At 38.9% G+C, this 25654-nt stretch overlaps 2 protein-coding genes across 3 annotated transcripts; one reads left to right on the forward strand and one right to left on the reverse strand.

The window, feature by feature from the left end:
* Positions 1 to 1068: 1068 nt before the first annotated feature.
* On the forward strand, positions 1069 to 12617 carry pla1a (phospholipase A1 member A). Its single transcript, XM_042494413.1, is given in 12 exon segments — positions 1069 to 1524; positions 2448 to 2670; positions 3948 to 3982; positions 3985 to 4124; positions 5697 to 5805; positions 7789 to 7890; positions 8014 to 8106; positions 8768 to 8950; positions 9686 to 9775; positions 9982 to 10087; positions 11101 to 11256; positions 12106 to 12617. Coding segments are annotated over 12 exon segments (1392 nt in total). The 5' UTR covers positions 1069 to 1457; the 3' UTR covers positions 12194 to 12617.
* Positions 12618 to 13534: 917 nt separating this feature from the next.
* Positions 13535 to 25205, reverse strand: popdc2 (popeye domain containing 2). Of its 2 annotated transcripts, none has more exons than XM_042494415.1 (4): positions 24351 to 25205; positions 19286 to 19394; positions 18265 to 18688; positions 13535 to 15510 (listed from the first exon to the last, which is right to left on the reverse strand). In XM_042494415.1, the coding sequence occupies exons 1-4, from the start codon at positions 24842 to 24844 to the stop codon at positions 15428 to 15430; spliced, it is 1110 nt and encodes a 369-aa protein (XP_042350349.1). In that variant the 5' UTR covers positions 24845 to 25205; the 3' UTR covers positions 13535 to 15427. The 2 variants fall into 2 exon arrangements, with proteins under 2 accessions (XP_042350349.1, XP_042350348.1); XM_042494414.1 differs by having other exon boundaries at positions 15422 to 15510; positions 18124 to 18688.
* Between the last annotated feature and the right edge of the window lie 449 nt (positions 25206 to 25654).

A 25654-nucleotide genomic window follows, 5' to 3' on the forward strand; every position in this document is an offset into this window, starting at 1 on the left:
TTTTCTTTTCAGATACTCTAATATGTGCCAGCCTTTAAAAGTCAAGCAAAATGGCCTGATTTCTTTCAAAATCATGGGTGGAAAGAAAGGAGCAACCTGAGAAGAAATTACTTTAAAAGTCAGCAAGAAATTATGGGGAAAAAACAATAGAATTACACAAAAAAATATGCCAGAAAAAGAAAGGTTAAAAAAAGGAAAAAGAAAATTACTTGAAAAAGTAAAATAAATTACTTAAATAAATTTATTATAATAATAATAATTATAATAATAATAATAATAATAATAATAAATAATAATAATAATAATAATTGTAATATAAATACATTTTTATGGACATTTTCCCTAGCTCTTTAAAAAAGCTTTTTCACTCTTTGTGTCTTCATTAATTTTGCCTTTACAGATAATTACCTTGACGTCAGGGGAGTTAATTTAAGGCACTGGTGCCCAGTGATATGGTTGGTGGTGTAGCTCTGAAAGAAAATAGTTCCTACATGCAACTGCTCACAGCAAGGTCTGTGAATTATCTTGAGTAACTGGGTCATGATGTTTTTGATTTGGTGGTGAAATGTCCCTTTAAAGTTACTGGTTAATAATAGTCTTCCCCTGAACCCTTAATTATAATTCAGTTCTAAATCACTGTGATTTAACACAAAATGAATGCCAACTGCAAGACTCGACCTGTTTTCTCAGAAAGGATTAAAACCTAAAAAAAAAAAAAGCTCCAGACAAACTTACTCTGTATTCATAACAACAGTTTAGAGATTCACACACAATTCAGTAAGGAGACAGCAAACACTGGTTTAACTGGTTGAAACAATGGAATTCCCCAGTCCAACATACATACATAGAGCACTGATTACGTAAGAGTATTGAGAGTGGAACAATCAATCAGCTAATTATTGATTTCACACAGACACAACAGGGTGACCCCCTCCTTACACACACACACACACACACACACACACACACACACACTGAACTGCCCTCACACAAACCAGTGGGCAGCCAGGCCAGAGTCCAGCATTTCAAACAAACAGCCATTGAACGCCAATGAGGTCATGGCTTCACCGCCAGGCAAAGCGCTTCAGCCACTTGTCGGCCCAGTGCAAACCCAGTCTGGAGGGGGAAAAATAAACACCCACTGACAAACGTGAGCACTGAGGAACAGGACAGTAGAGGGTTTGTAGAGGAGCTTTACAAGAAAAGAAACATAATAAGAAACATATGTGTTTGGACTGCTTTATATGGATTCCCGTCCTGCTGTCGTGCCAGCTGGATGCCAGTTAAATGCTGAGTAGTCGCTCCAGAGTTACAACACTGCACAGAGCCGGGATTTTTTTTTCTCAAAGCCCAAAGTTGACCAATCTGGGGCTGAAGAGAACAGCTGAGAAACGTTAGACGCTAACTGCAGCTCCAAGGCAGCTACTTGTCTCAGTCAGCTGTGTGATTCAACAGAAATGCTTTGGAAACACAAGCAGATCTTCCTCTGTGTGCTGGCAGTCTGCATCACAACACTGGTGGTAGGTAAGTCAAGAAAACACAGAATATTTTTTCCCTGCATCACCTTTTATTTGTGTATTTCTTGCAAGAGTTTATGTGAGGATGTTTGAGTGAAACAGAAAAGGAAAAAGGGGACTGAACTTTGTATGAACCTGTGTAACACTTAACACTTTCTGTTACCGTAATACACTACTAATTACTTTTTATAATAGAGAATAATACATTTGAAACACAATTTCTGACTGCACAATGGCATAACTTTTGTATTATCAGATGGACAAGAAATTCAGTACTTTATGTGTTTAACTCTTTAAAACCTTCTTCTTTCAAAGGACGGGTAAAAAACAGAAACAGCAACTTAACAAGACAGCCTAAGAAATTAGAGGGAAATTCGTTTTTTAAGAAAAGTTAAAGTGGGAAAACAAACAAGGAAATGACCCAAAAAAATCCATAAAAAAAAAGGAAAAAAAGTATACATTTTTTTTTGTGTAACAAAATTTTAAATATATGGTTAAAATAATTACACATGTAGTTTTCTGGACATTTTCTATTGAATTTCTAAATTTTCTTCATCTTTAAATTAATTCTCAGGTAATTTCCTTGTAATTCTCTCTAATTTCTTGCAATTTGGGAGACATTTCTTGTTGTTACTTGCCTTATTCTTCATGTTTAAAAAAAAAAAATTAAACCAACTTCCATTGGTTAGTCTCTTATCATCATCATCGTATCATCATCTTTTGTTCCCTCCCAACAAATATTTCGATTACAATTGATCTGGTAATTTGATGTGTATTTAAATGCAGTATTAGATAGAAGAGCGGGCTTGTTACATTAAATTTTCCCCTCATCCGATGTCAAATACACAAAAATTGAATATTTTATTGTCTGAATCAAACATGTTTGCTGTTTTCTGATGTTCAACATTATATGTCCTCCTGATCAAACAGGCGTGGAGGAAAAGAGAGATGACGAGTGCGCTGACCTCAATAACACCACCTGGCTGGATTACCGGCAGCAGAGGGTCAAACTGCAGGTCCAGTACCTGCTGCTGACCAGGACAAACATGGACTGTGCTCAAATGTTCGATCACGAGTCTCTCGGTGACACACAGCAGGGGCCATCCTACTTCAACGTCTCTCGCCCGACAAAGGTCATCATCCACGGCTACAGGTGAGGAGGCCCTGTTTTCTCTGTGAGCCTCTGACTGTGAGCGATGAGCTCCTACATGAACACTCACCTTTCTGAAGAAGTTACAACAGTTATGTTTCTTTGACATTTTTCCACATCTGTGTTTTTGTTTGTGCTCTTTACTGCCTTGAAGTGGGAAAAAAAAGGATGAAAAATGTGATGATGTCACTGTTTTGATTTCTATGCATCATCCTGGATTTACCAAGATTGATGCACGAAAATGTGATGACAGTTCGGGTTTTTTTTAATTTCATTTTTCTTTTTTTTTTGTCAAATCATACAGCACTTACAGTCCTGATAAAGTAGCTTAGTTGAGCTATTGGTTTTTAAATAATAATAAATAAAAAAAAATAAACAATAACTGATTTTTAAAGCTTTAACTGTGATTTTTTTTTTTTTAATCACAATTATTTAATGTCATTAAAAAATATGCACCCTTTCAGTGTCTTTGAAACATCTCTAAGTCCTGAGCCTAAACAAACAGGAGATCAGTCATTTTTGGAAAGTCCCCACAAAGTGAATGCACTGTTCTTGTCATTTTTTAGGCATTAACGGAATGAGAGATGCAACTTATGTAGGAAAAAAAGGAAAATTTTAGACAAATATTCAAGCAATCCTGGGCCAAATAGATGACATACAGTGTGTAAGACATATAAGAAAAAGACAGCTCTTTACATAATTTTAGACAATATATGTGTTTACGTTTTAAGATTTTATGTTCACAAGAACCTCATCAACACATGCTCTAAAGAATATTCATTGATTGATTGATGTCTTTATTTCAAACATGTAAAATACAATAAAAACAGTAGTTAAAACCATATCAACAAAAGAGAGAGAAAAAAGGGACATGATGAATTCCATCCATTGATTGCATCAATGTACAGGTACGAAAGGGAGTAAGAAGAGGTCTAAAATTATTTAATCCTACCCTTTTAATACCTAATTAAACTGTCATCAAAAACTCCCCAGCATACACATACACATATTTCTAAATAAATAAAATTCTAAATGATATAATAATAAATAAAATTAATATAATAATATAATAATAAATATTTTTTAAAAAAAAAAAACAAATACTTTAAACAACATAAATGTTAGAACATAAAAATTTGGGGAGATCAGTATTGTTTTATGTATGTTTTTAGTCATAGTTAATCATTGATTTATTGAGTACAAATCAATGCCTCCATCTGTCCTTTCGTTCATCCTCCCACCATCCCTGACCTGACCCTACTCGCCCTCCACCCCCGCAGGGCCCTGGGCAGTAAGCCGTCCTGGGTGAAGCAGCTGGCCGAGCCCTGCTCATGGCGCAGGATGCGAACGTGCTGGTGGTGGACTGGATCTACGGCGCCTCCTTTGCCTACAACCTGGTGGTGGAGAATTACAAGGAGGTGGCTCTGCAGGTCTCCATCCTCATCAACCAGCTGCAGGTGAGAGAAACACCAACATTTATAATGTAGTTTTACTCTCAGAAGGAGGGGATATTAATCTGGGAGTAATATTTGACCGCGACTGAACTTTCCAGCCACATATCAAAAAAGTTGTCCAGTCCTGATTACTGCATTGAATCAGTTTTCTCCAGATTTGACTGCTTTCACACCCTCCTCTCTGGCATCAACCAAAAGTTACTCCCCCGCCTCCAACTATAGTTCAGAAAGAAACAGTCAGGCGCACTGGTTTTAACAGAAAACATCGCATCACCCCAATCTTGGCTTCTTTCCACTGGCTTTCTGTTTGTCTTAGAATTAGTTTCAAGATTTTATTGGTCACTTTTAAAGCTCATCTGGGTCTGGCCCTAAGCTATGCGGGAACTATTGACCCCAATTGAACTAGGACAGTTTATCATTAGGACTGTTAAGCTCTCTGTTGTTATATTGCCTTCTGAGTATCCCATTTCTGCTTTTGCTTCACTTGTTAAAAGCACTTTAAAGACTGTGTTTTTAAAGGTGCTATAACAATAAAGTTATAATCATTGTTATTATGTAATGATATTTTTGAAAATGCTTCTATTTCTACTGTTGATACCATAGACTGTAAATACATAAATAAATCTTTATTTACAGTCTATGGTTGATACTAACAATAGGCTCAGTAATGACGCTTTAATACAGATAATTAAGGTCAAATTAAACAATAATTTTTTTTTTTGTAAAACCCTTATTGATCAGGAATTGTGTTTGATCCGTTATGAAGAAAAACTATGGATATATTTAGAACCCCTTAAGTTTGTTTATTCTAATGCACCAGATGTTTATTTATTTATTTATTTATCTATCTATTTATTTAACACCACCAACAAACAGAGCACTGCAAACAAGACATAAGAAAAACAATGAAGACAAAACAAAGACAAAAACAATGCTGGACAAAACTCTATTTATATATATATATATATAGTATATATATATTTGCACTAGATGTATTAAGAAAACCAAAAACATGGTAAAACGTTACATAGCAACACCATAGCAACGCTCGACGTTAAGCCCCTCCCCAGAACGGCCACTGTCCAATCCTACCTTAGCAACCGTAACTAGGCCCGTGACTAGCTTTCAGAGAACCTCAAAGTCCCGACAGCGGATAATATCCGTAAAGTTTGGAGGGAAGTGTGGTATATTTCGCTTTTTCCGAAGCCAAAACTTGATAAAAGAGATGGTGAATATGGATTTAACTGTGTGGAAGACCTCATTTACAGCTGAATACATCGAAAATCAACGAGAACTCCTTCATTCGCTCCAAGGTGAGACTAGTGAGTTAGCTAGTTTAGCACGTTAGCAAACAAGACAGTTGAATGTTAACCGGAAGTGACTCGTGTTTTAACAAAACCCAAAACCTTGTTCTATCAGTATGACTGGAACTGGTACTAGAAATTCTGTTTTAATTTTGCTCTTTTATAAAACAAAGATGCAATTTAGCAAACAATACACTTGTAGAAACACTACAGATAGTTTCAGGTGAAAATAAACATTTTTTAAAAAGTTTGTGTCTCTCTTTTCCAACAGGAACATGGATGCAAACTGGAGTCCTTCCACTTTATTGGGGTCAGTCTTGGGGCCCACGTGGCTGGTTTTGTGGGGACCCTGTTTGAGGGAAAGATAGGAAGAATCACAGGTGAGTCAGAAACACCTCCATGAGAAATACCTGGTCACAGGGAATGTAGAAGAAGTCTTTCTGAGGACTTTAAAGACACAACTCATTTAGTTGTAAATTTTGGATTAACTTTTGCTCTACTTCCAATATGAAGAGTCACCCTCTTTTGTTAGCTAAATAACAAGTCCTTAAAGGAAGAAATTCTGCAGTAGTGTTGGTGAATGTGAAGATAAAAGGTGCCAGCTGCTTTTATTCTGCTGCAGAACAACAGGCCAGACAACAAAGTCTCTCACAGAGCCTCTCGCCTGTGAATGTGTTTGTAGTGTGACCTTGGAAGATTAGTCGGCTCTTCAAAGGACAACGGAGCTTTGATAAGAGATCCTCTCTGAGGCTGTATGGAGACGCTCGTTCCCAGAAAACACTAGCCGACACAATGCACCACTTGTTTATTTTGGGTCTTTTTGTCTGAGTGGGGAGGCTGGTGCAAGTTTGAATGTATAAGTGCAATTCAGAGGAGACAGCATCTGGTCATTAACTGATAAAAGAAATATTTGCAAAAGTTTGAACAGATGAAGTATTTACTGGTGCAAAATCAATTTGACCAAATCATCACAAAGTGAACAGTAAAGCTCTTTATTCAATTACAGAAGTTCAAGGATTTTTATAGTAATTTTACTGAGTGCATTTGTGTTTTCCATTAACAGTCTCATCAATATTAGGTAAATTATTGGTTCTGTATGTAACTTTTTAGAAAATGCTGACACCATTGACCTTAGGTGAACTGCAGTCAGCATCCTGTTAATTGTGCTGGCACTCAATGGGCGCGGGCAAGCACCTCGGCATCGACCAAAACAGTGACTCACCATATATGAGACTGAACGTGATTGACCGGCATCATGTTGATACTATGCTGCAAACTTAAGCACATATCAGTGTATTTTTAATAATGTTACTATCTAAAATGTTCTGCATTTCATTTGGCCCCTTGGCTCTATTATACTAAGAAGCTAGCCATTTATACATTACTTTATCAGCTAAATTTACAAAGGAACTAAAGGCAGATACTTGTAGAGTGGCTAAGTTAGAAGTAGCTGTCTAACCATAGCTCAGGTTACAGGGAGCTAAGTGAATGTCATTGACCTACCTTTTAAGAACGATGTGCCATGACTATTTTGCAAAGGTCTTTATACCTAAATAGTTGTACCTTTTTCCTACGTTTGAACTGTGTCAGCTAGTGCAATCTCAAGAATGTTTGTGGCACATAAAACTTGGACCAATGATAGAAAGTAAGCTCAAACTAGACTGCATTTGTACTTAACGCTTAGCTGGTACAACCCAGTCCTGGGCCTGCTTATCTTTGACTAATGTGTTACCACTTCTGACATCCTACTAGTGGACAAATCCTGTTATCTTGAAAATCTCAGGACAGGATGCACAGACCAGCAGTCCCTATAACAGTGGTTCCCAACTGGTCCAGTCCCAGGGTCAAGAACTTGTCCATTAGTCCAACACAAAAAGTTAGCTTAGATCACAAAGAAATAAAACATATTGCAAAAATAAGCAGGATGGGGTAACATGGCGGTATATTGACCACGAGCTAGGCGGTAGAAAACCTTGAAAATTTCTCTGCCTGGATGTGTTGCCCTGTTGCTAAATGATTTGAAAGATGGCTGTGTGTTTCCGACTTTACATGCAGTTGCTGCTGTCATGCAACTGTGGTTTCTAAAAGAGAACCTGATTTCATTCTCACAGTGGGTTTGTCTATAAACAATTACAACAGCCACAGAAACTTTATTTAGAGTACGACATACAACCAAATTCTCTGCAGAGAAAAATAGAAAAGAAAAGTTCTTATCTTCTGAGAAAAAGTAAAAGTAAACTTTAATTATGAGAGCACTAAAGGAAAATAATCCTCCTGAAATGTAATTTCCCAATGATGTAAATTCAGTGGTGTCTCTTTATTCCCAAACATCTGTTTTCCCCTCCCTCGTCCTTGTGTTTCAGCTCTTGACCCTGCTGGTCCCATGTTCAAAGGAGCGGACACATATGACCGGCTGGACCCCTCTGACGCTCAGTTTGTTGACGCCATCCACACGGACTCTGACTGTGAGACAACTTTATATTAAATACCATAAAGCCTTAAAATGATACTGATGCATTACCATTACACCATAAATTCTAGAAGCACCACTGCACTGACAATATTAATGAGGTTTTCTTCTGCATCAGATTTTGGTATTTCCATCCCTGTCGGTCATGTGGACTTCTTTCTAAATGGAGGAAAAGACCAGACTGGATGTGCTCGCTCCAGGTTCAATTCAAGTAAGTTCTCCACTCAGGAAAACCAGGGTTTCCGTGGATCCTTGAAAGGCATTGAATTCATTCATCTAAAAATAAGGCCTTAATTGGTACTAAATTTACTTAAATTATTCTTTCAAAAGTCTTAAAAATGCTGAGACATAGGAAGTGGGATTATATGAATTTCTTTTTCTGACATTGCAATGTAAAATCTCAAAATAATCAATAATATATATATATATATATATATATATATTATATTATTTATATATTTATTTATTTATTTATTTATTTATTTATTTATTTTTTTTTGTAAAAATAATTGAATAAATTCCTTTTCTTAAACTTGTCATGTAGTAGTCTAAACAATGGAATCTCACATTCAAATTTAGAAACACAAAATTGCCCAGAAAAACTGGCCATGAATGCCAGTTATTTCCCGCTTCTGTAGTAAACCAAATACATACTTTTATGATACTATAATATGTTCATTGTCTTCCATCTGTCACACTCTAAAAAGTTTTTTTCAACATTTGACAAGATAAAACCTGACTTTTTTGACCAGTAAAAAAGTCAGGTTTTATCTTGCAATAAACATTTAAGTAAATTTTTTTCAATTTTGGTTATTAGAAATTTGAATTTTCTCCAGATATCTGGCTCCGTCAGTGTTTCTGTGTGTTGTCAGTTCTTATCTACTTCCCAGTGTACGGTTATGTGATATGTGACCACATGAGGGCACTGCATGTCTACATGAGCTCGCTGAACAGCTCGTGCCCGTTGATGGGGATCCCATGCTTGAGCTATGAGCACTTCCTGAAGGGACACTGTTTGAACTGTGACATCTTCAAGGGGAAATGCCCAACTATAGGTAAGAAAACACAACCAGTACTTAAATTAATTACTTTATAATTATCCATATTTTCTGCATTGTTGGTATTATCTGAGTTGTTCATGTCATCTTTCTTTTTACAATAAAAATATGTATAATATTAAAAACCCCAACCCCTGCATGCAGTACAAATGTGTTATTTTCACCTATGCTGGGGTCCCTAAATAGTCTTGGAATTGCAAAAATAAAGTATGACTGGAAAGCTGAGACTTGTGGATTCAGGGAGCTCTATTTTGTTGAATCAGCTGGAAAAAGCATGTTCACAAAGCTTCAAACTGGGCTGTTTTTCTGACAGCATTAAAAGGTCTCTACTGATAATACTAACTCACTTTTTCTGAGGTACAAATTCAGGATCTAATAGTGGAGTAATTTCACGATTTGGTCGTAAAAAGACAGTGACAGATGTTTTAATGAGGGTGTGGAGGGACAGACAGGCCGGGCAGCACCAAACCACTAAAAGAATATGAACAGTGAATCTCTGTGAAGTCTCAGTATCACCAGCACATATGACATCAGGCCGCACTCAGGCGGCAGGTCTGGTCTCGTCACACGGCGGCTTCTGGCAGCTTCTTATCACTTCAACCCTCTGATACACCAACACACTCTGATACAGTGACACAGTTAACGTACATGGAGACTGTTTGCTTTGTGTGACGTATGTGCTGTTGGTTTTAAATGTGATTGTCAGTCACAAGGGTGTGTGTGTGTTTTCAGGTTTATCAGAAAACAGTGGGATAACCATGCCTCTACTTCCCAAAGAGCAGACGCTGTTCCTCCTCACTACTTCTTCGCCACCTTTTTGCTGTGAGTGTGCAGCAGTCCTCAAACATAATAATCCAAACGCACAGATTTTTGTATCATATTAAATGTTGTTTTTTTTTAGTAGTTGAGGTTTCAAGGCAATTTATTACTTCAAGAGTGACTTATACTGTGTCCTACCTTTATGCCAGCAATCAGTTTCTGCATATGTTGTAGGTCAGTAGTAAATTAATGTTTCCCGCTCTGCTCAGCTCATCACATCCTGCTGCAGCTGGAGTATTCTCCTCTGGATAAAAGCGCTGAGCTGGAGGTGACACTCACAACTGACAACCTGGGAACAGAGAAAAGGCTCAGGCTGTAGGTACCTCGTCTGTAACATTGCAATTTTATTACATCTTCCAGATTGTTGATCTTAACCGGACTTACCTGGTTGCATATGGGTTAAATAAAATAAGTAAGATAAAAAAGTGTTCACAGCTCAGGATGATAAAAAAGTTCACAAAAATACACTTTCTGTGCCAGTTTTCACAGTATTTAAGCATCTGCCTTTGTCCATTTTATTTTGTTTGAAAATATAAAAACTAAATTTGAGATAGTGATAAATCTTCAGCACTTATCAGGTCTTATTATACTGTTGTTTTGAACACCCACAAATTTAATGTGTAAATTATCAAAAGATCCAGGTAGGATTATACTCCGTCCACAGTCCTGCACTGGTCTGGTTGACAGACTCCGATGCAGCAGCCTTTATCACAGAACTCGTACTGTAATTTCCCAGAAAAGCTGAGCGGGCAGCTTCTGTTTATAGAAGAGATGTATGGTATGTTTCACTGTAAAGAGGCCTGGTGGCCAGGTGCAGAAATATGTGCACAAGTTCACTTGAGTTCAGGGGGACTTAAGTCGCTGGCATTGTGTGGATAAAAATATTCTTACAATATTATTTAAATTATATTACATTATATTTAAATACATTTTGCTTATAATACTTCTGTACTTTTACATTTTAAATCTGTGATCTTTACCAACAATTAAGTTTTTTTTCTACTTTTACTTAAGTGATGGATCTAAGTACTCCCTCCACCGGTGGTTTATATCCACTGATTTATTTGTTGTAAAAGAAAAGTGTAACAACAACTGAAAAGTGTAACAACAACTGAAATCAAAGTTAAGGAGAACTTTGGAGATTTTGTTGAGCAAAGCAGTGTGAGATGTAGCATTCAGCCTTTTGTAGGTTGATTAAATCTAAGACAAAAACACAGCAGGAAATTACTGTCTTGTATGATGAACTTTGATTATGTGACACTGTGTGTCTGGTCTTGTGCGGTTATGACAACATTTTTTGTGAGTGTTTATGTGTGTGTGTCTTGCAGTCGGACAGATATGACAGTGTACAGGATGGTGTTGTCCCACCCTGTGGCTCTGTGTGAGATCCACACCATCGAGCTGAAGAACACTGGAGCTCGCTTCTACAGACAGGGAGACGTCCACGTGAAGTCCGTCTGCCTCACCGAGTTCCCCTCTCTCAGGTACAGTAGAGCTGAAATATGATGTGCACACACACATACTGTTCTGTTTGAGCTCAAATTGAAGCTTGATTTTCTTCTTCTGTAAACCAGCAACAGCTTTTTCTGTTGAGCCTCCGTATAAGGTGATGAAGTAGTCAGTGGTGGAAAGTAACTAAGTACATTTTGACAGTTTGACCGCTGTCCATGAGCAGTGATTTACATGATAGCGAGCTGCGTTAGAGACAGCTCAGCTCTGATTGGTTGTTTTCCTTCAGCCACCATTGATTTAAGAAAATGTCATTAGCAGCAATATGAGGAGGAAGAACATTATTTTTTTCTCATATCATTTGTCTCATACTGTAGTAAGTATGTAGTGACAGTTTCAGCAAATATGACAACATTTTGGCACAAACGTTCACTTGGACTCAAGGATGAACTGATTAGAGTTTGGTGGTCAAAGGTGAGGGTCTCTATGATCTCATCACTCTTATTCTTCACTCTGAGGGGATTTCTTCAAAATTGGCACACACAAGTGAACTTAAGGATGAACTGATTAGATTTTGGTATACAAAGGTCAAATGTCAAGGCCAAGGTGACCTCTTACAACATATTTTTGGCCATAACTCCAGGACTCTGGGTACCCACCTGGAAACTGTGCTGATCGTGTAGATCTTTTGTGCTGCTGGGTTGAAGATGTGTGTGAAGCATCTATGTTTTCAGGACATGGATGTGAACTGTAACGAAAACTTGACTGGTCCATGGAGGCATAATACAGCCATTTGGCGGTAAATCTAGTTTGTAAATGTTACATACTGTAGTTTTAAAGAAAGCAAAACATATTGATTAAATTTAAGTGTGTTTCTGTTTCAGGCGAGAGAGGCCGCTGTGTGTGAACAACTTCCATGTTAGACGAGGAGCTCCGTGGTCACATGACTATGTGCAGCTGTGTGGCATCTAAAGATTCGTTTTAAAGAAATGAGATTTACTCCAAAAGACATTGAGGTAAAAAAAAAACACCCACTACAGTGAAGTCACCCCACATGAAGTCCGTTTCAGAGAGCCAAAGAACCACATTTATTTCTGGAGAGAAAGCTAATACTGTAGAGACTATTACTTTACTACTGACTTACGACGTGGCTATGCTTCATTTTTGGGTTATTTGGCTAATCCACAGATCTTCCAACATGACTGAATACATTATTATTTGTTATTGCCATAGTTTTTTGTTATTTCGGTTTGTCTCTTTGCTCACTCCTGCAGCTCTTTTTTCTATAATCTGGTTTTAGGATGTTCCAGTTTTTTTATGTATTTACTGACTCATAGTTTTAATTGTGCTAAATTCTGTCTGTCTTTTAAAGATATTTAATAAACTGGTAACAGCGCTTTGCTTTTTTGCAGTGGTGGAAAGTGAATAAGTACACAGCAATGACTGTAAAAAAACACTTTTCATGGCACTATCCTTAGTGGAAACGTAGGCGCAGGCGTGCTATCAACCTCCCGATGACAAATTCAAAGCATATATTAGCTCATAAAAACGTTGATACGATACGCACTTTTTGAACATTATTTAGCAATCAAAGATTTTCTCAGCCTCGGGTGCTTTAATGATTTTGAGTATAATCAGTGAGTGAGCTCTTTTTAGCCTCCTCGGCCTGACAGAGCTTTAAGGCACACTCGATTAGTCTGCAGCCGATGGAATGGCACAATACAAAGAATGTTTTTATACAGAAAGTGCTTGTTTTTGGTCTATTATTATGTACTTTTTCATCCATATCTATATTTTTCGTACAAAAATATTCCCACCTCTGCGGACACCGTAGTAAAACAATGCAATCATACCCATGTGCTGTGATAGTTTGCCAACTATTGAGCTTTTCTGCAAACACGATTGCTGCAGACAAGATTATACTGGGCTTGTTTTGTACTGTAATGATATGACGCAATGTGATGCCGTAACTAATTCTCTTTTTAGCCATCTTAATTTTTCATTGCTCGCCACCCATGCTGCCGCCACCATATACACAAAGAGTATAGAAGTGCATCACAAAACAGACCTGCCCCCTCTCACTCTCAAACTCAGACCAAACTCTAATCAAACCGTAAAACTAGTCAGGGCTGATCAAATATAAACCATGAATAAGTTACTGCACTGCCTAGTTCATGCCTAAAATGTTTTCAGAAACATATTTTATTGCTGTGTTTAGCTGTGATGGAGAGAGTTATTGTGAGAGGTGAAATAGTTGTTGACGTGGACTTGTGAGTATGACAGAAAGCAGAAAGTGACAGAAAACAAACTGCATTTTCACTGCACACAAAGAACTTTATGGAGAAATCTTGGCCCCATGAAAATACTTTTTTAAAAAACACTGACTTCTTCATGTACAGTAAGTCCCATCTCTGTATTTTGGAAGTCAGTAACAGGAGAAATAGCACATTTCACAGTATACACATGTGTATTAAATACTCAGTTACTTAAAAAAAAACATGATCTACAGGCAAAATATCCTCAAAAAGACGTTGGTGTTGTAAGAGGTTTTTCTACAGAATAATTTGGCATCGAGTCAGCGTGCACTCAGAGAAACAAACTTAATATGCCGACAAAACATGAGAGTGAAATGGAGAAAATCTAAACTACTAAGTTGCAGATTTTGTACCGAAAGTATTCGTACACGTCTGGAAAGTTCTCAAGAAGTATACAAAACTAAATATTTTTCATATCTTCAAAGGATTAAGAATTGAGTAAAATGAAGGCTTGTTGTATTTTCAAGCAGTTGTTTAGTCATTCAGATCCAGAAAATAAATGTGTACAGTATTAGCCTTACATAGTTAAATCACTACCCTTAATAACATTTTGCAAGAGCCGTGAAAAAAAACAAACATCAGAAGTCAAATTCAACATTAAATCATGTGAAGTCCAAAACAAACAATCATAGTTTTAACATCAAATACAAGTGAGATGAAAACCAAGTTCATCTGTTTCAGTGTTACAGAATCTGCTTTTATTACACAACAAAAACATTTCAGACATTTAGTGTGCTGGTAAAGTGAAGGCGTCTGTCCTCAGTTCCAGTGATGGTGTTAATAAAGATTTAAATGACAGTTAAAAGATTAAATGTTAGAATCCACAAGTCTTTAATTGGACTGATGTTTCTCTTTGATAGTTGCAACAGAAACAAATAAATGCTTTTGGAGCATTTTATGTCAGCCATGTCACGAGAAAAAAAGTTGTCATTGTATGTTTCTGCAAACCACAGATACGTTACATCTGCACGTTTCGAATGTGTCATATAAATGTTTCTAAAGTGATATAGTTTATGAGTCGACTTTATCATCAGGAGGTGTTGGTTAAAGACCACTGTTCAAGACTAACAGCCAGCAAAACTTGATATGTTTTAACAGTCATTGCTGTATTTCCAGCAGATTGTTTTTTTACAAAGACATTACTGAGTGTCCTGCCTGAATAGTGCTGCAAAAAGGTTTTTTTTAATTACCGAAACATACTGCTATTCCTACTGGGACAGACATCCTGCTAAGACTGTGTCCCCAAAGAAGAATTTTAAGTCCAGGCATGATCTTTTCCTAATCATAAACAAGTGGTTCTTGTGCCTAAATTAACCACGTTAACCGCAGCATTGTTAAAAAGTAAAGTTTCAACATATTTGCTAGATGCTAACAGGCAAATGTAATGTATATGTGGTTTGCAGAAATGTACAATACTAGTGTTAACTCTGGAGATTGGGTCACTCAGCTTTTTGTATAAATTGTAGATTTTGTAAAACCCATGTTCATTGAAATGTCAATAATATCTAGAAGTTTAATTTAAAATGAATAAATGCAGCGTTTCCCCACCTGTACATTTTTTAGACAGATTTCAGAGCTTCATGGTGGCAATAATCGTGCTTCAAAGATTTTAAATCTTGACCAAAAATATTTAGGCAGTAAAAAAAAACTACAATTGTCGGGCATTAAATTGATAAAAGTTATTATGGTGATAAATATCAGCCACAACAAATATTGTTTTTTAAAATACATCAGTATCAGAGAAGGAAGAGCTTCTGGATGTTCAAGCCTGATGATGTGAACTAAGGTGAGAACAGAGAGCGAGGAGAAGACAGTGTCGTATCAAGTGACATGTGACACATTCATACTGCTATACTGTAGATAATAAGAGTGTTTCCAGGAGAGACTGTCCTCACAGTTTGGGAGTGTCGGTCGGAGCCAGCGGCGCTCTGCCCCTCTGGAATCGAGGCGGTAGATTCCCGTCACTATCACCTCCTGCAGAGTCAACATCGAGGCTTTGATTAGGAATCTCATAATCACAAACTCTCCTGCCATTCTGATAACATGACAGACATGCTGTGTCAGACTGCCGATTAATAGATCAGTTTCTGCATACTCCGACTGACTTGCCCTAACATGTCGTTTATCTCGTCAAAATATGAAAAAGTAGGACAGCTGGAGCCGGTTGTTATTTTGCTTCTCTGTATAAAAATTAGGATTGTTTTGCAGTTTCTTACTGGTGGTCCAAATTGTCGTCCTGTGCAGACACAGTCTCCCTCTGTCATTTCTGCAACCACGCTCTTGAAAATGTCGGTGTTGAGATATTTGCATAAATCCAAACACCTGTTGATGTACAAGTGTTTCATAATGTTTAAAAGTGGGTGTGTTTCTTCCTCTGACCGCACATAAGGGCTTTTCTGCATGCATTGGTTCACCAGCCTTGTAAACCGTTTTCGAGCTGGTTTGTGTACAGCTGTATCCATGACAAGAGCAGACTGTGAATGAATAACAGGCCATGTGTCGCAAACTGCAGTAAAAACTCCAGTTGATACGCATATTCCAAACTGGCTGCATACATGTCAAATAATGCTCCTAAAACCTGAATAATACCAGCCTATTTAATGTCAGGAAATGGCCCAATTTGGAATATTTGAAGGGAATATTGTGTTTATATCACTCACATCGCCCATTGGTATAAAGTAACCTAATACATTTACTCATGTACTGGAATTCAGTACAATTATGTAGTACTTTTACTTAAGTGTTCCTTAAGTGGTATGCCTCGACGCCACAGCATTTACATTTCAGCTTTAAGTACAGTTTGATGTTAACACTGTGTTTATATTTTTTCTTAGTATTTTTACACAGTGGTTTTGTTACTTTAAAGCAAAAGACATGAATACTTGTCGTGCCATGTCTGAACTGAAGTTGTGTTATTACCGTCTTTGATAGATTTGGCCGACTGCTTCACAGCCGCCCTGCAACCCAAACCCGACTCTGACCCCACCGTCCAGCTATGAAATGTGATCCTCCACCTGTGATTGGGCGAGCGCTGCTTTTAGGATAGTGGGAAGGCAGGCGGGGGGGTCGAAGGGTGAACAGATAAACCGACAGACAGCCAAAGGGTGGGCACACTGGATTACTACCATGGTACTGCGTTTTTTTTTCATGGAGATCCCTGAAATTTCCGAGCTGTAATCCTATTCCGAAAAGAACACAGCTGCTGCCTGGCCGACCTCGCTTCTGCTCTTACATCGTCGAACCCGCACACACTATACAAAGTACAGCTACACACAGGACCCGATCGACTGTCTGATCCCACTCTGTGCTCATTTCACTGAGCAGATCTCTTCTATCTGAGTAAACAAATTGGCTACTGTACCAAAGATGACTCTAAGCTTGTGAGTGGCGGAGCCAAAATAAACACTAATGCTGATCAGCTGGCTGGGAATCGATTTTAATCTTAAAGTATGTCTTGAATGTAGCATAAAAATCCAGATATATCCCCAAAACTGAGGACTACAGCCCACCAGTTTAATGTCAATCTACAGCCTCAAATAAGTTTGTTAGTTACCCAAAAACCATTCAAAATTAAATTAGACTGATTGTTTTAATATTAGTATGTGTTTGAAATGCGACAGACAAAGCAGCCAAAGCATCAGATCCTCACATTACAAATTAAATAAGTGCAAAATAACCAGAAAACTAAATAAAAAACCATAATAACATTACAGCAGAGGCTGGACGATGATTATTACTGTAATTTGATTGTCATTTTTTCGAAATAATGTTGTCCAAGCTATTACCTATCAACACATAAGAATAAATACGTCATGTTTTACATGTAACTTAGGTTAAAGGAATCGTCAGAGAGACTTGGTGTTCTCTGCAATTAGGTGGAAAAACATATGAACGTGTAGGTATTGACTATTAATTAGAAAATATCGACCAAAAATCAAATATCCTGCATCCTTACTCACTGCTTCTCCAAAGTTGGGCCGTGCTGACAGACTAACCATAGATAAATACCCCATACAATCTCAATTCAAAAATATCAGAACTTTTCCTTTAAGTAAAAGTAGTATTATAACAATATAAAAATACTCCATTAAAAGTAAAAGTCTTGCATTAAAAAATCTTGCTTAAATAAAAGTATATAAACACTGTGAGCAAAATGTACTAAAGTAATACAATGAAAAAAATAATGACACTTTCAGAGTGTTTTAATGTAAAAATAACTATAGTTTTTATATATACTGTATGTTCTTGGTAATTTTATCTGACTCATAGTATTTGGATCTGTTTTGTAAGTGTTCTATATAAATCTTAAGTAATATAACCTACATTAATTCCCTCTGAGATTGCACAGAAATGGAAATACATCAAATATGTACTTGAATAAATTCACTTTTTTACTTTACACCATTCATTTGCCATATTGTTAGGAAAATATTCATGTTAATGCTGTAATCAACGCCCAGCCCTATGAAGCAGTGTTAGTAAGAATTGTGCACTGCAAGCCACCCATGCACAAACACACACACACACACACACACACACACACACACACACCGCCCCCCTCGCTCTCTGCCCAGGTGAGGTACTTACATGTAGCTTAAGTGGTGACCCCGTGTGTTAGCTCCAGCACCCCGCCCCTCTACCTCAAATAATCCCTCTCACTGCCATAATCCGTTAAGGAGCCCGCCACATCAGCAAAGTCCTCCAGGACCAGGCTGGTGGAGTCCTCACCAGTGGGCAGCTCGGGGTCAGACGCCCAGGGGTGCTGATAGCGGTCGCGCTGCGGTTCATCCAGGGTGGTCTTCCTTGGTCCCTGCAGGTGGGGGGGCTGAGGCTTGGCTGGATCGGACAAGTGGTCGGCCGGTGTCGGGTCCTCGCCCTGCTGCTGCTCCTTACCGCTGCCGCCTTCGCTTCCGCTGCCGCTGCCCTGCGAGGAGGGGGCCAACACGTGGTAGAGGCTGGGCAGGCGGATGTCCAGCAGCACGCCACTCTTAATGTAGAGCTTGTTGTTGAGGTTGTAGAGCTTCTCTGCGATGTCGTAGCCCAGCATGACGGAGAAGATGCGGGCGATGTAGCGCTCCTTTGATATCAGCATGTAGAGGCGGCGGCGACGCCATGAGATGTAGCGGGAGTCCTCCTCTGCTGTCATGGTCACCTGGGGAGTGTGAATGAAACACCTGAATATAAGTGTGTTAAAGGTTCCCTGTGGAGCTTTTTACCAACAGTAGCAGGATGGAGCAACGTTTTGGGCCCCTGTTTGTTTGCGTCTTGCATACACAAAGGGAATCATGGATGTATAAAGAGAAATGGATACCGTGTTGGAGGCGAGCACCCGTTCACTCCTGTGAAGGTTGCTTAGTGGCTCATGAAGCCAAAAAAGCTGTATTGTTAGTTTGGTATGGAATTAACCAGATTTTCCACAGCGTGGGCCCAATAGAGCAGGTGCTGAGTGTGATGATCAATCAGTTAACCCAGAAAGTAAACAGCTGATTGATTATGAAAACAGTCTTTAGTTTGTCCAGGCCTTGTTTCTACTTTAACGAAGCAACAGGATATGTGAAAAACAGCAAGGCTCCTGCTTTGTTAAGCTTATCAGTCAGATGCTGCGTCTGATAGAAGGGACGCAAAATAAAAGACAACTCGATATCCACGTCTTGGTTACTTGTTCCAAAACCTTCAAGTGGCAGCGCTTCAAGTTACTTGAAGTTAACTTGCTGCCACACTTAGGACTGAACAAATAAACTGCGTGTACCTGAAACTTTCCCTCCTCGTTTGGTCTGAGAGACTCCCACTCCGGAGAGTCCAGGAACTGGTGTCGGTGGATGTAGTGCAGGAACTGTCCCTCCAAAGATACGTTGATCCTAAAGGGGGTTTAAAAAGAGAGACGGGAATGAAGACGTGATAATGAGAGCAGAGAGAGAGCTGGAGGTCACTTTGCAAGTAAATGTTTGCATGAATATCTCTGACAGACAAATCTGTGGACAGACTGACGACTGCTCTGTTTTTGACATTTAGAGCTTTACAACCACAGCAAACTACTGTTAACTGTAGAAAGATGAAGTATCTCATCCTGTCCATGTTTCTGATTATATATCTGACTCTGGTAGCATTTTGACTGTCAAATTTTTACTTGCAGTGCAGTATTTTCAGAAGGTTGTATTTCTACTTGAAAAAAAACATCTTGAGTACTTGGTTTGGTTTCTTCCTCTGCCAGGTTTCTTTCAGAAGTCATAGTTTAAGACTTTGGACGTTCCTCCCACAGACGGAAGCTTTATTTTAGAAGAAGAATAACTTCCGCAGAGTGAGATAACCCAGCGCACTAAACATTAAACCTTCATTGGATTACGTCAAAAGCTTCTGTTTTATCCTCATTTCAGCGTGAGGTGAATGTTCTCATATCAGGGCTGCAAACGGTCTGCTTCATGTCAATCACCTGACATCTACTGAGAGAAATGGATGTCTCCTGCAGGAAATTATTCTTGACCAAAACGGTTCTCTTCCTTTGTTATCCAGGACAGCCTCTAAATGTAAGGCAGGACTACTTACAAAGGATAAAACAAAGACATTTAGTTAAAAAGTCTAATTGCAGGTCATGTGGTGGAAGATGTACTCAGATCTTTTATTTAAGTAAAAGTAGGAACACCAATGTGGAAATACTCTTTTAGTCTGGCATTAAAAGTAAAAATACAAAAGTATTGGCATGAGAAATATACTTGAAGTACCACAAGTAAAGCACTGAACATAATGTCCCATTTTAGAAGAATGTAAATTATTATATTATTGTACAATTATTATATTATTATTGAGTTATAGTTATCAGTGCATCACTTTAATGTTGCAGCTGGTAAAGATGGAGCTTATCTGAACTACTTAATCTGCCGGGTAACTTAAATTTACTTCTAGGATAAATTATATTTAATTTAGAATAATTCAACATCATTTATTTGATTATTATATTTTGTATTATTCATCTGGATCTGCAGTAACCAAAGTTGCCAAATTATTATTGGAGTAAGAAGTAAGATATTTCCCTCTGAGATGCAGTGAAGTACAACAGGGTTTACGTAGAAGGCCTTGAAACTATTTATCTAAAAAAAAAGGCCATAATTGACATTAAAATACATTAATTCAATCTTTCAAAAGTTTTTAAAATGATGTGACACTGGCGGAGGGATTTTTTATGAATCTTTTTTTTTTCTGACATTGCTTTGCAAACATTGTATTTTTGTTTTTAAAAATACAGAATTCCTCTTGCCAAATATCACCCCCCGACCCCCAATCTTAAGTTATTTATGTCAGTCCATGTTATTTTCCACATCAACATTGGCTACTGCAAAATCGGCCATAAATTTCAGTCCGTGTGGCATTAAATATGTCTTGAAGAATTATAAAGTAGCATGAAACGGAAATACTTAGGTAAACTTCCTCAAAACAGTACAAGCACATTATTTAAGTAAATGCTTTCCACCACTACTCTGAAATAATCATAAATAGGCTAACACTGGTATTCTGTATTCAGATGAAAGCTTATTTGTTCGCTATACGGAGTCAGTCTTCTTTATTTATACTCTCCACAACAATAGGTGTTAATTTACAGCTACTCTGTACTACAGTATTAATTACTCCATATGGCACTTCACACTGCCAGGGTTAGGGATTTTCATTGGGGAGCCCCGTGCTAAAAATGTCCCTGTACTGATGCTGGTAATTTCCTTTGTGGCACATACAATGAATGGCCAAAAGTATGTGGACACGTGTGTCTTTTGGTTCAGAGCTGCTTTTCTGGTAATGATTTCTGGAAAGAGACATTGTTGTTGAGTTTTTCCGATGTACTTTTTTGGCGCTTTGAGCACCACAAGCTGAGTGCCATCTAGTTTCATTATATCGGCGAAAAGGCAGACATCTCTACAGCCAATACCTCTGACTCTCTGCAACTTACACCAAAACAATCTAGATTTTATTTTTGATTTGGGGGTGAACTGTCCCTTAAATGATAAAGCATATCTCCAACCCTGTGGCAACCATTTGGGAAAAACATTTTCCAGTTTTAACATGACAGTGCCCTTGTGCACAAAGCCAGGTTCATAAAGAAAATATTTTCTCAGTTTAGTGTGGACCTGCAATGAACCTCATCATCTAACGTCAGTGTCGGACCTCACCATTGCTCATGTGGCTTAATGGGACCAAACAGGACTCGGGTTTCAACATCCTGTGAAATGTTGATGGTTTTGGAATGAATATCCCAACAATCATGTGTTCATATGTCCACATACTTTTGGCCATGTTGTACCGTCAGATGTCTTAGATTACACAGTAGTAGTGTATCAGTAATTCCAATCTTAAAATCTTAATAAAAATGAAATAAAGATGACAAAAAACATTATGTAACAAAAATTATTATTAGCTCCTTGTTTTTGTGTGTTGTTTTAAATTTGGCTCATACGCTGAGCTGTCAGCAGCGTGGCCAACATTTAATTTAAGATGATGAATTTATGAGGAGCAGTGAGCGTCTGCTCCTGTCCCAAAGTACAAAGGTATCATTTAACCAGCTGGCAGAGTGCAGAGGGACGGCACGCTGGTGAGTCACAGACGAAAATACTCTGTTTACAACATTTCTCTTGTAAAGGCTCCAGGACTGTGAAATCTAAAGCAGCTCCACTCTGAGGATGTTTGGATGAAGAGGATACGTTTCCTGTGACAGTTTAACGCTGCCAGCAGCATAAAAGAGTCCGAAAAAGGAATCCAGCATTCTTCTTAAATTAGCTTTTTTTAAAAACACTGAGTGAGAGAAAGATTTTAAACAGATAAATACCAGGGTATATACTGTATATCTGTGCTACAGATGTCCTTTGTCTTAATTTCAGTGACAATAAAACCTGCAACAACATACTATTTCCCAAAATTAAGTTTCATACACTCTAAGTGAAAAAGTAAGACAGAACTACCTTTATTCTTGTCCACAAAACTCCCATCATTCATAACAGTTACGCCCAACAATGCAAACAACCGAAAGAGCCTTGAAATACAAATCACTTTTTAGTTTTTGTTGTGTGTCTCAAAAAGTAGTGCAAGTGCAATTTTGAGGTACTTGTTCTTTAAAAGACTATTTCCATTCAATACTACTTCAACTCCACAACATCTCAGAGAGAAATAATACAAGATTAAATTATCAACAGGATTAATGCAGAAATTTGCTCTAACTTGACCATCTTGCAAATTCAAATCAATCCAATTATATGACACAAAAACACTCTTAAATGGGCCATTCTGGAAAATGGACTTTGCTGCAGTGACGTAGACGTGTAAAGTGTGTGTCAGTACTCTGTGACATCATCGTTGGGGGTGGTACTTTGCTTTACGGCAGCTGTCATATTTTCATCACTTAAATGACTTAAATGTGTAATATGTGTAATTGTTTTGCTTTTATTGGTTAAACTTACTTGTTTTGGTTCACTCAGTGTCATTTTCAGACAAACCAGACAGCAGCTTTCAACAAAAAAGCTCAAAAAATCCACTGTGAACTACCTGCTCAGCTTCAAACTGCAGTCACACAGTAACAAGCTGGTGAACATAAGAGCCCTGACACACCAAGCCCATGAAATAGGAGGTCGATCAATGTCGGGCCATCGGTGAGTGAGTGTTGCCCTAGTTTTTGCACTGTGATCGGCCCTGCTGACACCCTTGTTAAGAGGCTGTGATATCCAAACAAACTTGTTTAATCTATTGAACTCTTTAGCAGAAACAGCTCCAAATTGTCTTGTTATTATGTGCTACTACACTGTAGATATCCTTTATTTTTTCAACATCGCGTCGTGTTGTGTGTGTGCTAACTGGCTAACAAGCATCTTGAGTCCCTCCTGTCAGTCTGCCAGTTTCCCTTTTTGAATGATGAACACTGACTTCTGTTGTCTGCCAGAGAGTTATCTCTTCTCATGCAGGTGCAGAACGTATCTGCTAACTGGCCGTCAGCTTTAGTTTTTGTGTCCAAGCAAATGTGTTTGTCTGAGTTACAGGCAAAGTGAGGCGATGCAGCAGTTGGCATTCATCACTGTTAGTTCTTTGATGTCGGCTCAGCCTTCAGGCATTTTGCAAGAATGCAACAACAAAACGTTGTCGATGTGCATCATCCATCTATGCCGCTGTAGTAATAAGAGCAAAATGTAAACCACCAAATTGAGCCCTCGCTATCGTGACATTATTGTGTGGCATAAAAAGTGCGAAGAGGAGGAGAATGTGGACGCAGTTGCAGATGGAAAAAGAGGCTGACTTGGCATGCCGATTGTGTGGCATCGAAGTGTTGGCATCTACCAGCATTTAGCAGTGTCACGCTTATCAGTGCATCATTTCATGCTTTGTTTCTGTTGGTTGGTTAGTAGACGTAGGTTGTAACAGCAGTCATCCCAAAATCTCTCTCACTGTGCAACGTAGGAACACGGTTTTAGAACCGAGACCGAAAATATTGCCATGTTCCTTTGACAGCCCAAAATCGCACAGTATATTCTGGGCCTAAGACTCAAGCCTCTATATGACCTCTACATGAACGCTAATGTTGTTCTGCTGGATGTGTAAATAAGCAGCTGTTTGTTAACACGTTCATCATGTTAACTTCTAAGATGATTATACTGTATATGAGATGTTGTGTTTACAACTTGTTTCCACTGCATCCATCTCGGAAAATAACCAGTTATCGAGGGTTTAAGAAAAACATTTTAGTATTTGTGGTATTGCTGCTTTTACTGGAGTGTGTTGGCTGTACTCTGTGGAGATGTTTTTGCGTTATGTAGCACAGGTGTGTAGATATACACACACATTCCCACCTCCCAGACAGCAGAAAGGAGAGCCGGTCGATGGGCGTCTTGCCCTCCACGGCGTACGTCTCTCCTGCCTTCAGCTCCACCACCTTGTTCTCAAAGGCGCTGGCGATCTCCTTGAACACCTGGACAGGCACGCCCAGCGGCAGGTACACCGCCTGGTAGAGGGAGGTCAGCTCCTCGTTGCGTATGCCCTCCTGGTGCAGCCGAAACAGCAGGTGGCAGATCTGAACCAGGCAGACCAGCAGCAGGAGCAGGTTCCAGGTGAAGACGTCCAGGCCGCACATGGTCAGCCAGCCCCACACCGTCAGGCACACGAAGGCGGGAGCCAGGAAGCCGAAGATGAAGAGGCACCCATAGGCCCCGCTGCCTCCCATGTAGCCCAGAAACAGCATGGTGTTGCCCAAATGGTAGATGGCTCCCTCTGTGTTGTTCGTCCAGCCGTCGCAGACGGGAGGATGGAACAAGCTGTCCAGCAGAGTCGAGTTGTCCACGCTCATGTTTGTCTTCAAATGATAAGCTGAAGGAAGCTTCTGATGCACAAAACAAACCCAAAAAAGACTTCTTATCCAATGAAACCCTGGTGCTATTTCTGTCCCATCAACATGTGCAACTAGTTGTTTGCTCAAAAATAAACAGCGAACGCTGACAGAAGAATGTCAGAAGTAAATGTTTGTTCCCTCGGTGTGCCGTGGAAAATCCCTCAGTGTGAAGAAGTTCTCACGGCTCTGTTTGTTACAGAAACACAGCTGGAATGGGTTTCTCCTTCTTCTCTCATTATGCGTCCCTTCCTCTCTTCTTCCCGTCGTCTCCCGTCCGCCGCTGCGACTATTCTGTCGATTTCTCTCACCCGCCGGCCTGTAGTGCGGAGCCAACAGCTGGAAGAGAGGGGATAAGGGAGGGTGGGCGTTGATCGAGCCCTAGAAGGATAACCATGTTTGGAATTGAAACCCAAGGAGGAAAGAGTGGCGGACAGAAAGCAGGCCTGCTACTTAACATAACAGAACGAGAGAGAGGGAGGCAGGAAACGGGAGGGAGGACAGGGACTCTAACAAATATCTGACAGACTCACAGTGTCACACACATCTTATTTATGTAACCTAATAGCACAAATCACAAAGCTGCCTCAAGGTGCTTTATCGTCACTGAATAATGGAAAGATTTCCCCAAAAAATGGAAGAAACTTTCAGAAGAGTAACCGAGGAGGGATCCCACACAGTTCTTCCTTCACCTAAACATTGTGAGTGCAGTTTACTCTCAGGAGGGCAGCTCAGCCGGTGCATATTTAGAGACACTGAAATAAGTAGGAT

Source organism: Plectropomus leopardus, chromosome 10, assembly GCF_008729295.1.
Source record: "Plectropomus leopardus isolate mb chromosome 10, YSFRI_Pleo_2.0, whole genome shotgun sequence".
Taxonomy (NCBI): Eukaryota; Metazoa; Chordata; class Actinopteri; order Perciformes; family Serranidae; genus Plectropomus; species Plectropomus leopardus.

Coding starts and splice junctions, on each gene's coding strand:
- popdc2 (XM_042494414.1), bottom strand. CDS start 24,844: ATGAGCGTGGACAACTCGACTCTGCTGGACAGCTTGTTCCATCCTCCC. Junction 19,395..24,350: donor TCCTTTCTGCTGTCTGGGAG/GTGGGAATGTGT, acceptor AACCCCCTTTAG/GATCAACGTATCTTTGGAGG. Junction 18,689..19,285: donor ACGAGGAGGGAAAGTTTCAG/GTACACGCAGTT, acceptor CACACTCCCCAG/GTGACCATGACAGCAGAGGA.